The following is a 13,927-nucleotide window of genomic DNA, read 5'->3' as shown; positions in this document are numbered from 1 at the left end:
CCATGTCTGTGGGGTCTACACCCATGGATTCAATCAAAAAAACCAAAAAAAAAAAAAAAAAAAAAAAAAACAAAACAAAACAAAAAAAAGATTGTTCAGTAAATAAGTCTATTTTTGTTGATTATATGGTAGTTCATTTTTGAAATGTAAGTGACAGCATTACAGTAAAATACATCCTTTAGCTTTCTTTACATATGTCTAAATTTTGAAACTTGGAGGTCATGACTAAAGAAAATGTTGTCATTAAAACTATTACAGAATCAATTCTGAAATGTCATTCTAATGGTGGCTTATAGTGCTAGCATTTTAAGTTTTCTTCTTTTTTGATAACCTTTTCATAAGCCATGGAGGGAAAAATCCTTTTGATCATAAACAATGCACTTTTACAAATGTTCTGGATTTCTCAAGTTAACTAATACGCCCAAATCTATAGTTTGCAAGCACATGAAATCTCAAAGGAATACAACCTTAAACTACTGTAAAGTAAAACGAAAATGTAAAAGTAAATAAGAGAAATTAAGTGCTTAAAATATTAATCTGTATACCCGACTTATGTACTAGACACATTACAGCCTTTACTTTTCTCACTAGTCTAATTCCACACACCTAATATATACACAGAGCCCTCACTACCATGTATTCCCATTTTACTTAGCAACTCATTTGAATAATTCTACACTCCTCTGTAGTATATTTAACCTAGTGTAACTTTTAAAATCACCAGGATTCAAAGGCAGTATGACCAGCTATATTTTCTTCCAATTATCTTTAGTAATATACAATTGATTTGTTTTATATAAATACTTTCTTGAACAATTCTACTTGTGCTTTTTTAGTGAAACAAACTCTCCTCTTGTAACAAGAAGTCTGCTATAAACGTAAGTCACCTGGGAGCCTGGCCAAAGTCTGAAGCAGCACAGCTGAAGGGTACAGCCATTTCACAGGGTCCTCTCAGAGAGTATTTGGTTTGCTTTCCTAACTTTCTAAAAATAGTAGATTACACAGGCTACCTCCATCTCATGGCTCAAGAACTCAAAAAAGGCTGGACTACAGATTTCAGTAATAAATAGAGCACATTTTATTAAAGAAGCCAGGATATTACAAGTCTTCTAAATTCCTTCCGTTTACTTTCTGAGACAACGCAAGTGATATAGTGGTTACTGGCATGGAACTCTCATAATGCTCCCAAATTTCAGAACTTTAAGCATGAGTCAGACAGTTACTTTAACTATTACTTAACAGTTACTTTAACTGTTTTAAAATCTGGTTTTGATCTATTTATACCACAAAAACTAATACAGCAAGACTATCTGAAATGTAGAATTCTAAATAACGTATAATCACATAATAGGCCCTACTTTTAAAAACAGGAATACTTAAATTGCATATTCCAAACCGCTTTTAATTCATTCTTAACATGTTGTTTCACTAACATTTCAGGAGTTATTTTCCAGGATATGAAGCTCCAACATTTAAAAAAAAAAAAAAAAACAAAAAACTGTGTCTATTTTTTATACTCTTATTAAAATCTAAAATACTTTACCACATTTCAGACACTAGGAAATTCAGCTTTTCTTAATACAAAGAAAAAGGACATAGGTTACACTAATTAGCTGCTATAATGATTCATTTTATAAGTAAATTTGAAACCTTGGAATAGTTTTTTTAAAAAAGTCCTCAATGCGGCAGTTGAATCTTCTTAACCACATAGCATGTCATTAAGCAACACCACTGCTTTCCTCAAAAGGGAACTGTTCTGTGGCCACAATGAGCAGCAACTAAAAAAATATTTTGAGATGGAAAAATAGCAGCTGAATATTAATGTTTCACAATGTTTCCAAATGCCATAGAGGCAGGTCTTCTGTTAGACCCCTCAGGGTCAAGGCCAAATTTAAGGTCTTAAGTGTTCCAGCTACCAGGGTACCATCAATTGTCTATAAGATTAAAAATTATATTTACTAGTAATTGGATCAAAATAGGGTCGCTTATGGACACAGCTGGTTATTGACAAAAGCAATTAGCACTTTGCACCTCATATTAAGGGTCCCAGTCTAATTACACTGGAATTCAGTCAGCATGAACTTAGGAATACACACTCACAAAGGCACAGTTACTATGCCCTTCATCAATGCCTTGCAGAGGATAAAGAAAGGCCCACTGGTAATGTACAACTACTGCTGACTGATCTCTGGGTCTATGACAGTGAGAATAATCTAACATTTTAAGTTATTTTTCTGGTTGTTAATACATCCTTTTTATTCTACTTTAAGGATGATACCCTTGGAATCTTTGGCAAAAACTTTAGCAAAGTGAGCAGTCCAAAGTAGATCAAAAAGCAATCAATTGAAACAGTTAATTCGTTTCTCACCATGATGTTACTGTCAAAAACATTTATTATTATACCTCTTCTAGTATTTTACAAAACAAGATGGGTCTCTTAAGACTTTCACTTCACTCTGTATGTAGATGTAATTAATAGTGATCACCCTTACAGTTTCAGAGAATTACCTGAGGCACTGGTATTCAAAAGTAATTTAATTAAATCAATAGGTTTAAAGTACACAAGACACACTTCTAATCTTGACCTTGCAAGTCAAAGTAAAGACACATACAATATCTTTTAAAACACCTAATTTCAAACCTGATACCTACATTACAAGCCCAATGACATTCTTGAATGTCAAGAAATGCTAAAGTAAATCTTCCAGTTACAGTGCCCACAAAGCTAACTTTTAACATTTCTAGCTGATACTGTTACAAATAAAAACTAATCACAATCGAATAAAAATAAACTGCTTATTTCACACTAGAAATTCTGAGGATGAAAAATCCAATAAATAATAGCAGTGATGAGTTTCTACCTATTTATAAAACTCACATTGAACAAGTTTGTGCTCTAAATAAGGTACTGTAGCAGCAGTTTCAGATTTCACTTTGATTTATGTATTCCACAAAATGCATAGCTTCTGCCCTTAAAATAATATGTGCATAAAATAAAAAAAATCTAAAATGTCAAAATATTAGGAGTAAAAATTGTAAGACATAGTGCTGTTCTCTTATAACAACAGCACCTTTACCAAGCAAAAACACAAAAATAAAAACCATCTTCATTCAGCTACTGTTGTGGCCTTATGTATAATATATGCATATGCTAAACATACCCATATCTACCTTTACCACTTCCCAAGCTGACACCAACTTTGCTATTACTACGTAAAAATTACAATTACGTCAATAGTGTCTGCTCTAGAAAAAAAAAAGTCATGGAGTTATTAAAAGAATGGTAAGTTATTCACAACAAAGTTTGTCTAGACTTGGTTCTGTCATAACTCATAAAGTTCTCCAGCCCAACATCATCAATAAGAACACAATGTGTTACTAAACTACTAACAAAGCAATCCACAATTCCAAACTCAAGAGGACTGATGTCCACATCACCTTTATTCAATTATGCAGATCCTTAAAATAATATAATATTTACTCACTTTCAATGAATCAAAGCAGGCGATTACTCGTCCATTTTCAACTTGGCAGCTTTTCGAAGGATGTGCAAATTTACATTCCGTGTCTGGCCGTGAGCAAGTCCCCCTTTGAAACTCTCTACATACTTCCAGTGTTAGCCATTTTGTGTCCCGAATTGGTGTGACATTAACAGCCATGCTTAGATTTTACAGGTAGTTAAATTTTTCAGTGAAACCAACAAACCCAACCCCCGAAAAAAACAGTAACAACAACCAAGAAAAAAAAAAAGATAAACTGATAAAACTGTAAAATGATGAAAATGTCCCCTCCAAAATACTTTTCCCCTACTCCCTGCTTTTAAAAGTACATGGAAAACTGTATTGTCAATATCAAGGAACAGATCTCCCACTAGAAATTCACAGCATGAAACTGTTAATTCAAAGAGCTTTTGGTTTTGAGAGAAATACTAGAATTATAAGTAGATGAATGTTTAAAAGTAGGGCCTGGAATCAGCCTTGTGCTTTCAGTAACCCCTTCCCAGTGCCAATTTGGAGCCCAAAATGCAAGCATGAAACGTGGCAGACCCTCTGACACCGAATTTCCAAGCTGCTTTCAGCAAAGTTGTCTGAAAGGGAATCTCCTCACAGCTGAATTTGCAATGGAGTTTGGTGGTGCAATCGGTATTGATTAGTTTGGCATAGACAGATGCAGCAGTTTAGAGCAAAATCGAGAAAATGATTTTGTTTTCCTCCTTGATTTCCTGGCAGAAGATATCTTACTTTTTCAGCAAACTTTTCTTTTAAAACTAAAGCAGCCTAGGGCAATGCCAGATACTTAGAGCTTTTCTCTTGATTATAAGTAGAAATGAGGGTGTCTGGGCTAGAGGTGGAGGGTGGATGTGCTGTCGTCACAGTCTAGCTGGCAGCAAGCAAGGCAAAAGCAGAGACTGCTCTAGAAGCGGTTCCAAGCAGCAGAGACGTCAGGAAAGGCACTTCTTAGTACCAACCTGTAGAGAAAAGAGATAGGTTAAGATTTACTAAGTAGCACTTCACTGATGTCCTACAGTATCACAACCTTGCCACGTGATACCAGACTAAGTAATATTCAAAATCAGCCACTCTCTCTCCTTCTCTCCCACAGAGACACACAAAAAAATACTTACAGTGAGACATATTGCAGCCAGCCATCGTAGATTTATTAAAAAAGGGGGTCGTTTCCCCTTGTGGAGCAATGCATGATCAAGAGATAACCAATCACAGATAGTGTTGTAGCAATATTCTGGGCAGAAAGCCAATAGTGTGGGTTGTCTTATAAAAGGTCGTGCCTGTCAGACGTTCATTACTATGCTATAAGCACAGAAAATGTCCATCAGATGTGACTTATTCCACTGCAAGAGGACGAGCATGTGGGTTTTGAATTTACCCAACATGCAGTTAGTGGACTAAACCATGTTAGTTTCAAAATAGCTCCTAACACAAGTCAAAGCACTTAAAGATCATTACCAGGGAATAAAATGCAAGGTTTAAAAATTGCAGCTGACTTCCAAGCTGCTTTTCCTAAGGCTCAGAGCAGGGACCGCACTGAACAGCCTGCTCCTGCTGTCCTGACACGTGAATAAAAAAGGAAAGGGGTGTTTACAAATGGTACATTCTCCTGACCTATCCAATTCACTTCCTTCTAAAGCGCAAGTCCTGCCCCTCCACTGAAAGCAGCACTCATACTGTAAAACTATTCCATTCAGCCGGCAGACACTTTGTCAATATATCACAGGCAGGCGAGATATGAACAAAAGCATCCTTTATTCGAACATTTTTAAAGCAGAAGCTGAGGTCATGTGGGGAAAATAAGGAGTGCAGTGTTGTCAGTGTGTCTGGTAAATCTGAAGTCAACCTCATGGGAGAAAGTGATTCCATCGCAGAAACATTAAATATTAAGTGAGCAATTTGATTTGGGCAGTGTGGTGCACTTCAGAAGCTCAATTCCAAATGAAGCTGGAAGGTAGGGGCTGAGGGACAGCCAAGTGCTTGGTAATCTATTTAACTCGGCCTGAGAAGACTCCTTACTACTTGGAGAAGGGCATTTTCACATCTAACAACTTAAGTTTCTCTTTTAATCAGGATGGAAAACTTTCAGAAAATTTTTACTAGCTGGGGAAAAAATGATACTTTATTTTTTTCCTTTTGAATGTTGCCAATGAAGAAGATGAGGCTTTAGAAAGTAAGTTTCACATTCCCAGGAGACAAAAACGCTGTATCATACGGTTCGATTAACTGCTCTTCACAGGCCCACATGGGTCTACTGGCATTTGGCACCTTTATAATTTTGAAAATTGGAATGTAAAATATGAATATATATTGGAAACATGGATAATAAAATTTTAATTTTTTCTTCTAAGACTTTCATTCTCTGGGTTTTGTTTTTTTTGCTTTTTTGTTTGAAGATTTTTTGTTTTATTTTGTTTGCGTGTTTCATTTCATTTTGTTTGTGATAATAAGGAATGAACCCAGGGCCTTCACACTGAGCCCTTCCCTAGCCCGTTTTAAATTTTTTTTTATGTTAAAACAGAGTCTCACTAAGTTACCTAGGCTGGATTCAGTCTTGTAGAGTGCTGAGACTTAGGGGTACACCAATACTATATAACTCAAAATATGAATTTAAAAAACTATTTTCCAAAACTATTTGGAAAATATTATAGTCAAAACTGTAACTTTTGATAGAGACTACAGGAACTAGGTCATCCAAGGATTGAAGAAATGATTGTTTTCAAAAAAGTTTTCAGGTCCTAATGCTTGGTTCCATAAAAACGTCAGACTCAGAAACCAAGTTGCTTCTACTTTCCTGAATTTGTTCTGTATTCAGAATTTTCTCAACAACTTCATCACTTGACCAAGTACCATATGCATTTAGTCTTGCCCTCCAGAATCTTAAAATATCTGCAATAGTTCACCTTCTTTAAAGCAAGATAAGACACCACACCCTCCAAGAAACTTCCAAGATCCACTTCCTTCATTTCCACCGGATTACATATAAATACTGCCATCTCTAAACTACCCCTGTGCTTTAACCGTGTGCCCTACACAATGTATTATTTCCTTCCAGGTCTCATCCACAAGCCTAAGTATTCCCAAGGGTGGAAATACTACTACTCCTCAGCAATCTCAGTGCCTAGCACACTTATAGAAAAACAGACAGAGCTCTATAAACACTAGTACATTATATTACCTGTTACTATCTTAGGAGGAGTAGGATTATTTCTAGTGAAACTGAAAGTGCATATACATACACAAATGTACTCATAAAAACACATTATGGATTTAACATGTTAACACACTTGAAAACACACAGAGACACACAGATATTGCCTGTATACACTGTAAGTATTCTAAAGTCATTTTGTGTTCAGCTGTCTAGGATTCTCCCCCTGGCGTTGGACTCCCTCTCTCATCCTACATGGCAACTTCTCTAATTCTCTGCCATTCCCAAGTCCTTCTTTCTCCATGTTTTTCTTTTAGCACAGGATCTTGAGTCACAAATACCTCATAAACAAAATGACAGTCCATGGGAATGAATTTTCTCTGACCTTCCTGCTCATCCATCTTTATCTGTACCTTTCTTCTCCATCTGAGAAGTTCTCCCCTCCTCCACCCTTGGTTAAGCTTCTACAAGCTTCCACCTTGACTTGTTTCTTCTTGAGGCCTCTCTCCTCTTTCACTCCTATGCATGCACACCCAGTCTTTCAGTAGTCCTTTCTCTCAGTCTTTACATATACTGAAATGGAGAGGGTGGCATGGCAAGAGGAAAGGGACCCTACCCTGGTGATACATCCTTCTCTACCCAACGCTCTTACTCTGCCAACCCCAATATCTAAAGTGTCATATACATGTGCTTCTTCCTCTCCCATTTACTTGTGAATCCATATCAGTTTAACTTTTACACCCATCTCTTTACTGCTCAGTGAAATTGACAATAGTCTCATAAAAGCTAAATCCAAAGATTATGTTTACTCGTTGTCTTCCCCTGACCTCTAACACAATTGTCACTCTCTTACTGGAACCTTTCCCCTTGCACATACTGACACATTTTACCCTTTGGCTTCTGTATGTGCTGCACCTCTTGTATGCTCACAGGGACAAACAACTGAAGGTTCTTGGCATACACCATGTTATGAGCTCCGGAGACTTGCTACATGCTAGCCCTTTGTTTGAAATCCTTCCTTATTTAAGTTGTTATGCAGGCACTGACTTATCTGTAAGGCTGGCCCAACTATGCTAAATGTTAATCCATATCAGTGTATCTTTCATATTCAGAGATTATATTTACTCCTTGTGTCTCTTCCTACTTCCTTCTCCGAGATTATAAACTCCCTAACAACACAGTATACCCCAACATCCCACTGCCCAGATCCTGGAACATAACAGACTTTTTTAAATATTTGGGAAATGAATAAACTTGTTCATAATAACAGGAATAAACATAAATACAAAGATGTGTTCCCATCCAAAGGAAATATTTAACCTGGATATACAAGGTCCAAACCATACGAGGAAGGAGAACGGTAACATAAGAAACGTCTGCATTACTTGATGTCTAAATAAAACAAAAATAATTTCTAAAGTGGATTTTCTCTTTCTGCCATGCTACAGGCTATGTAAAGCTGCCACTCAAATACAAAACATGCTTTATTAAAATTCTTGCAAGTTAGTGTTTGCAGTTTTTTATTTTCTATAGCAAAGCAATTCTACCTACTTCAAAAAAGTGTTATTGAAAGAACTACATATATTGGAATACTGACAATATTACTCAATTGTGAACACTATATGCATAGATGATAATCAAAATACTTAAAATCAGCTAAGCACAGACACTCAGCAATTAGAAGGGACACTTAAATGAATGTATAACTACTCTAGATGGATCTAGTAATGTGGGCTTCACCCCTTCATACAGGGTACTTTTGGTTAAAAACTCAGATTATATCATATATACTAATATGGCCAACTTTACGATATCAGATCTTACATTTTTTCTCTTTATTCCAAAAGAATTTCAAGAAAGATCAAAGGTCTTTATAACTGCTTTAGTAAATTAAGATTTCCTAGGATTCAAACCAATTTTGAATTCATTACTTCAACTAGTGGCAGGAATGAATCCTACACACAGAAAAGATTTTGTTTAAGTGTGGAGGTACTATACAGACTTTGAGAATTCTTGCACACATTTTCTCTAAGAATAAATTTTATCTTAAAATAATCATTGAAGGAAAATTTCTACTATATAGTACTTACTGATGATAAATTGAGGTAAATAAGCTATGTATATTTTAATATATAATAAACTTTTCTAATGTAAATTTGAAAACACTGGGATTCCCTCTCACACCAGAAAGAATGGTTAGCATCAGGAAATCAACCAATAACAAATGTTGTGGGGGGCTGTGAGGAAAAAGGAACCCTCCTCCATTGTTGGTGGGAGCGTAGACTGGTACAACCACTGTGGAAATCAGTGTGGAGATTCTTCAAAACATTCGACCTCTAACTATTCTCCTTGTGGGTATTTTCCCAGAATTAAAAAAATCATACCACAGCAATGTATATGCACTCATGCTGACAGCAGCTCAACTTATAATAGCCAAATCTTGCAAACAACCCAACTTGAGGAATGGATAAAAAACATGTGGTATTTTTATACAATGGAGTACTACTTTTTTAGCTATAAAGAAAGATAAACTCGAGGCTTTTTAGGTAAATGGATGCAACTAGACATCATATTCACAAGTGAAAAAAATCAGACTCATATGTGTAAACATCATATTGTCTCCTTAGTATAAGAAACTTAAAAAAAGGAAATAAGACCCAAAATATACACTAGATACCGTGAAAGGGAAAGAAATTGCTCATAAGGAAAGAAACAACTGGAACGCGTGAAGAAAAAAAATTTACATATATACAAAAGAGAGCTAATATAACTATACTACTCATTTCTATTAATTCACTAAAAGGAATGGCTTGTGCTTACATTGTTTGATCAGTTTTGCATGCCTATATTTTGTAATCTGAGCAACTATTTTTAATAAACATTGTTGGATGTCCTATCACCTTGTTTTGAAATCCTGCATCATTGTTTTTATTGGTTTTTTCATTTATTTTCTCTTCTCTTTAAAATAAAAAAAAAAAAAAATCAGGCGTGGTGGCACATGCCTGTCATCCCAGCACTTGGGAGGCTGAGGCAGGCAGATCCTTGTGAGTTTGAGACCAACCTGGGCTATAAAGTGAGCTCAAGGTCAGCCTGAACGCCATAGCAAGACTCTGTCTTAATAAATAAATAAATAAACAAACAAACAAATTTCTCTGAATAACAAAAGATTGAGGAATTAAACAGTTTTGCAGTGAAAATCCAGACTTTTTGAAACCTTTATAAAAACAAGCTCTCTTCATCCCACTGACTGAATACCAGACTTCATGCAGTTCCTCCTCTGATGTAATATATTCTACAAACATGCTTATTGTGCTATAAGAACCATGAGTGGGTTTTTTTCTTGAGTGATGTCAGAAGTCACACGAATATTTTCAGATGGAACGAGAAGGAAAACAGAAACAAAGAAAAGAAGAAAATGAGATAATGGGAATCCTGAAAACTCAAGAAAAATACCAAGAATAAATCTGCTTAAAAGGAAAAGAAAATCATGGAGAATCCTCCACAATTATTCTTCAGCCCAGGATATGTATTAGTTGAATGATACTCAAGGGATACACTGGAGGGGTTAATATAAATATCTACTTAAACTCCACATATATTCTGCAGTAGAAGATAAATGCTTACAAGCTATGAGAATGAAATTCTATTTTAGAGAATTGGAACACTTCTATGAACAAGGTTATTCTTAGTCATGTATGTTTACTAATCATTCCAGTTCTTCTAAGCCAAGTATAGACAGGTGGATCCAGTTACTTCCAGAGTAAGTAGGAATTTGGGGGGCTTTTTTTCATAGACTTTTGAGGATAAGATAGGTTATACATTAAGGAAGCAAACTAAGTAATTATTTGAGGTCTTTATTATGAGTTTTATTTATCTACTCTAATAGTTTTAATCTAACTGGAAGATCTGGGTGACTTCAAAAAGTAAGTTTGGAGGTGACAAGTTGCAGGCCCTTGCCCAAAACCATAACTTCTTCCTCTGGGTCACTAAATGTCAACAAGTCCATAATTAGCAATGCAGTATGTCACCAAACTAAGTTTGTTCACACAAAATTTTACTCAGGGCTGGCTTATCCTAAATATTAATAAAGTCTGCAGTATACAAACAAATAGCTAAATATTTCTCTAGGTTGTACAGCTATTTCTCTGTTCACTAAGGTACTAAAGCAGAATAACAGAGCTGACATTTATTATATGGGAAAAATTGGTGTGAATGGGTTAATGCAGCCTTCAGCACTAATTAAAAAAGGCCAAGATCAGTATTTCTCAGTGAGGTGTAAGCACATTACCAATAGTACCCATGACAATTTCAAGTGGTACATAAACAAAAAATTTTAATAGATGCATTAGAATGCTAAATAACCACCTCACTGAGTCTGTGATTACAATGGTATTTCAGTTTAGAAGCCAAAGTATATGAAAAAAATTTAAGGAATAAGACTAAGTAAATGTATGAGAAAACTCACAAAGGTGGTATGCAAATAACTGAAATTTTAGAATCGCTGCTATGGAAAACATAATTTTCAATCACCCATCCTCTGGAATGACACCCACAATGCCAGTGCAACCTGCTGGTCAGACACATTTCAGACAAGCTGCTGCCAAGGCAAGGAAGGTTGTGTTTACTAACTCAGATAAGTAATCGAAAGCATGGCCAACCACTCTTAAAATTCTGATCCCTTCACAAGTTTGGTTTCTACATGGTCCGTTCTTAGATACGGAAGGAGTATTGGTAGGTAAAGGTTGGATGTCCAGAAGCAACTACCTAAACTCTACTTAAATTAGCAAATGATATTTATATTTAAGACAAAATAAAGAGCAATAATTTAAAACTGAACTCTGAATTGATTCCCAAATCAGGGAAAATGAGAAAATTTTTTTAAAAAGACTAAGATCACTTGGTGATGGTTAGCACAATGGATAACCAGATATGCACACTGGGTCACAGGTTCTGCATCAAATATACCTTCTTCCAGTTTCTACTACAGTTGTCTTCTTTTTTTAGTTTTATTTTAAAGAGGAAAGAAAAAAAAATGAAGACATAACACAAAAACAATGATCAATCTTACATGCCTATATTTATCTAAGTAACCAATTTGAAGATAACATGTAATACAACAACCATTGTTAATTTCCTATCACCTTTTTTAAAATTCTGCAGTTATCTTCTTATGGGATTTCTAGTCACCATCAAAACTACTCAACCTACTACTGTTCTTCTTAACAGCAGCTCATACTTACTGTGAGAGACATATGTATCACACTAAATATGAATTAGTACTATGAAAGAAATCGGAGTGATATTATGTGTTTATGAGTTATCTGCTCATGCTCTGTCTAGGTACAAAAACCCACGATGCAGGCAGCTGTTAAACTAGCGCTCCACTCTCCTCTAAAACTAGCCCCAACAAAGCATCTAACCCAGAAGAAGCAAACAATATCAGTGACATGACTGAATATGTTTTAGTGTATCTTCATACTCGTTTATAAATACATTCTACAAGTTACAATGCCTGGGCTCTAGATACACAGATGAACACTTCGGATAGGTTACCTTTATAACTAAAAGCAGCATCACAGGGCACTCACTGGAAAGACAGCATGAAGCAATAAAGTTAAAATAGAACCACATTTAAATACCTCCTGGATTGTGAGGTTGAAAGATTTTTTTCTAATCCACAGAATAATTCAAAACATTTTGTGTGGCTTTGTAAATTTAAAACATTTAAATAATTATCTGCAAATATGTGACAGAACCAGTCTTCATTTCTAACAAAAGAGGAGAATATGTGCATTTTTACTGATGCTATTCAAACAGGCAGTATTTTAGCATTTTCTTCTACACTACAAGAAGTCAGAAAAATGTGATAAAACTGTACACGTTACTTTATCATTCTTTAGGAGAAAACACCAATCCATTAGTGTTTTATTTACTCATATATTTCATAAAGACATTATCTGGTTAGCCTCAGGTAGTCATATCTGATCTTTCTACTACATTTAATATTTCAAAATGATAAACAGAAATCAGAACACAGATTACAACAAAGTTAACTATGCTGGTAAGAACTAAATCATAAAAAATGAAACCTCACCATCCCATCAGTTTTCAGGAAGAATGGTACATTGAACCATCCAGAATTTATCAGTGTGAGCCTACCATGACAAAGTGTGATTGCTAAATACACTACTGTTCACAATGCAATGCCCTAATCATGGACTTTGATTGTAAACCTTACTCAAATGAAGTAAACTGTGCTTTACATAGTAATTAAGGACCAAAGTCCTCCTAGCTTTGACACAGAGTCTTTCTAGCTTCTGAACAGTATCATGTGGCTTCTTGCTAAAGTTGCTCACACCACTACTTGAAACATTTTAAAATACGATCTTCATTAAGAACTAGTAGCAGATTCATTTATGACAATACAAAAGTATATATATTGTTCAATGAAAGAATGGAAGAGAAAAATCCCAGGACAAATCAGTGTCATTTACTGTGTGTTCCACTTTGCCCCACTATTCTAACTTTCTTTCCAAGGTAAAAATCATTTTCACAGCCAGTGGTCTTAAGATTTTCTCCATAATTAACCTACCCCTGCCTTCCACTTTATCAAACGAAATTAATTGAGATAAATTATAAAATCCACATATGAAGATATGGTAGATCAAATTAAAAACCCATCCAAAACATAATCTGTTAAAATTTGACTTAACCTGGTGCCATCTTTCACAGAATTTCTGAAACTTAAATGTGGCAACTGCCCTCAAAACTATCACTTAAATCTGAGTACAAAAACCTGATCTCAACAGATAGATCTTCAATTTCCAAATGTCTAATTAAAACCTAACATAGGAAACTCAATCAGGAAAATCTTACAGGTTTATTTCCATTCAAAGTTACCCAAAATATGTTGCTCAAATATTAACTTTTATGAGAAAAGTATGAAAAATATATGCTTATAAATACAATTATCTAAAATAATTATTCTCCAAAATAAAATAAATGAAACCACCTATGAATGAATATAGTATACAATTACTTATTCACATATTAAAAAGTAAATCAGGAGACTTCCCGCAATGTAAAATAATACATAGGTATTCCTCCTTTCCATAAAATCAGTAAAGTCTCCATTATTTTACTAAATGCATTTCTTATCCCAATCTTTATAAGTGCTTAAGCCACACAGATGTTACAGTTTAACATTACAATCCTAAGGATATCTCTATTGATTTATATATTTGACCTCAAAGAGTACCTTTTCAAAAAT

At 34.9% G+C, this 13,927-nt stretch overlaps 1 protein-coding gene across 17 annotated transcripts in view; it reads right to left on the bottom strand.

The window, feature by feature from the left end:
- The window catches only part of Mbnl1 (muscleblind-like splicing regulator 1), a 200,261-nt gene that overhangs the window by 141,931 nt on the left and 44,403 nt on the right, over window positions 1–13,927 (bottom strand). For 3 of the 17 annotated variants that reach the window (XM_013518604.1, XM_013518605.1, XM_013518606.1), the window contains exon 2: window positions 3,486–4,468. In XM_013518604.1, the coding sequence (XP_013374058.1) occupies window positions 3,486–3,659 (174 nt within the window). In that variant the 5' untranslated portion in view covers window positions 3,660–4,468. Of the gene's footprint in view, window positions 1–3,485; window positions 4,469–4,624; window positions 5,814–13,927 lie in introns of those variants that run through there. The other 14 variants (XM_013518612.1, XM_005393048.2, XM_013518613.1 and 11 more) reach the window with 12 other exon arrangements.

This window comes from Chinchilla lanigera, unplaced genomic scaffold, assembly GCF_000276665.1.
Source record: "Chinchilla lanigera isolate Chin_1 unplaced genomic scaffold, ChiLan1.0 scaffold00047, whole genome shotgun sequence".
Lineage (NCBI taxonomy): Eukaryota > Metazoa > Chordata > Mammalia > Rodentia > Chinchillidae > Chinchilla > Chinchilla lanigera.
Note: the sequence above shows the minus strand (reverse complement) of the source record. Positions and strands in the feature narration are given on the sequence as shown.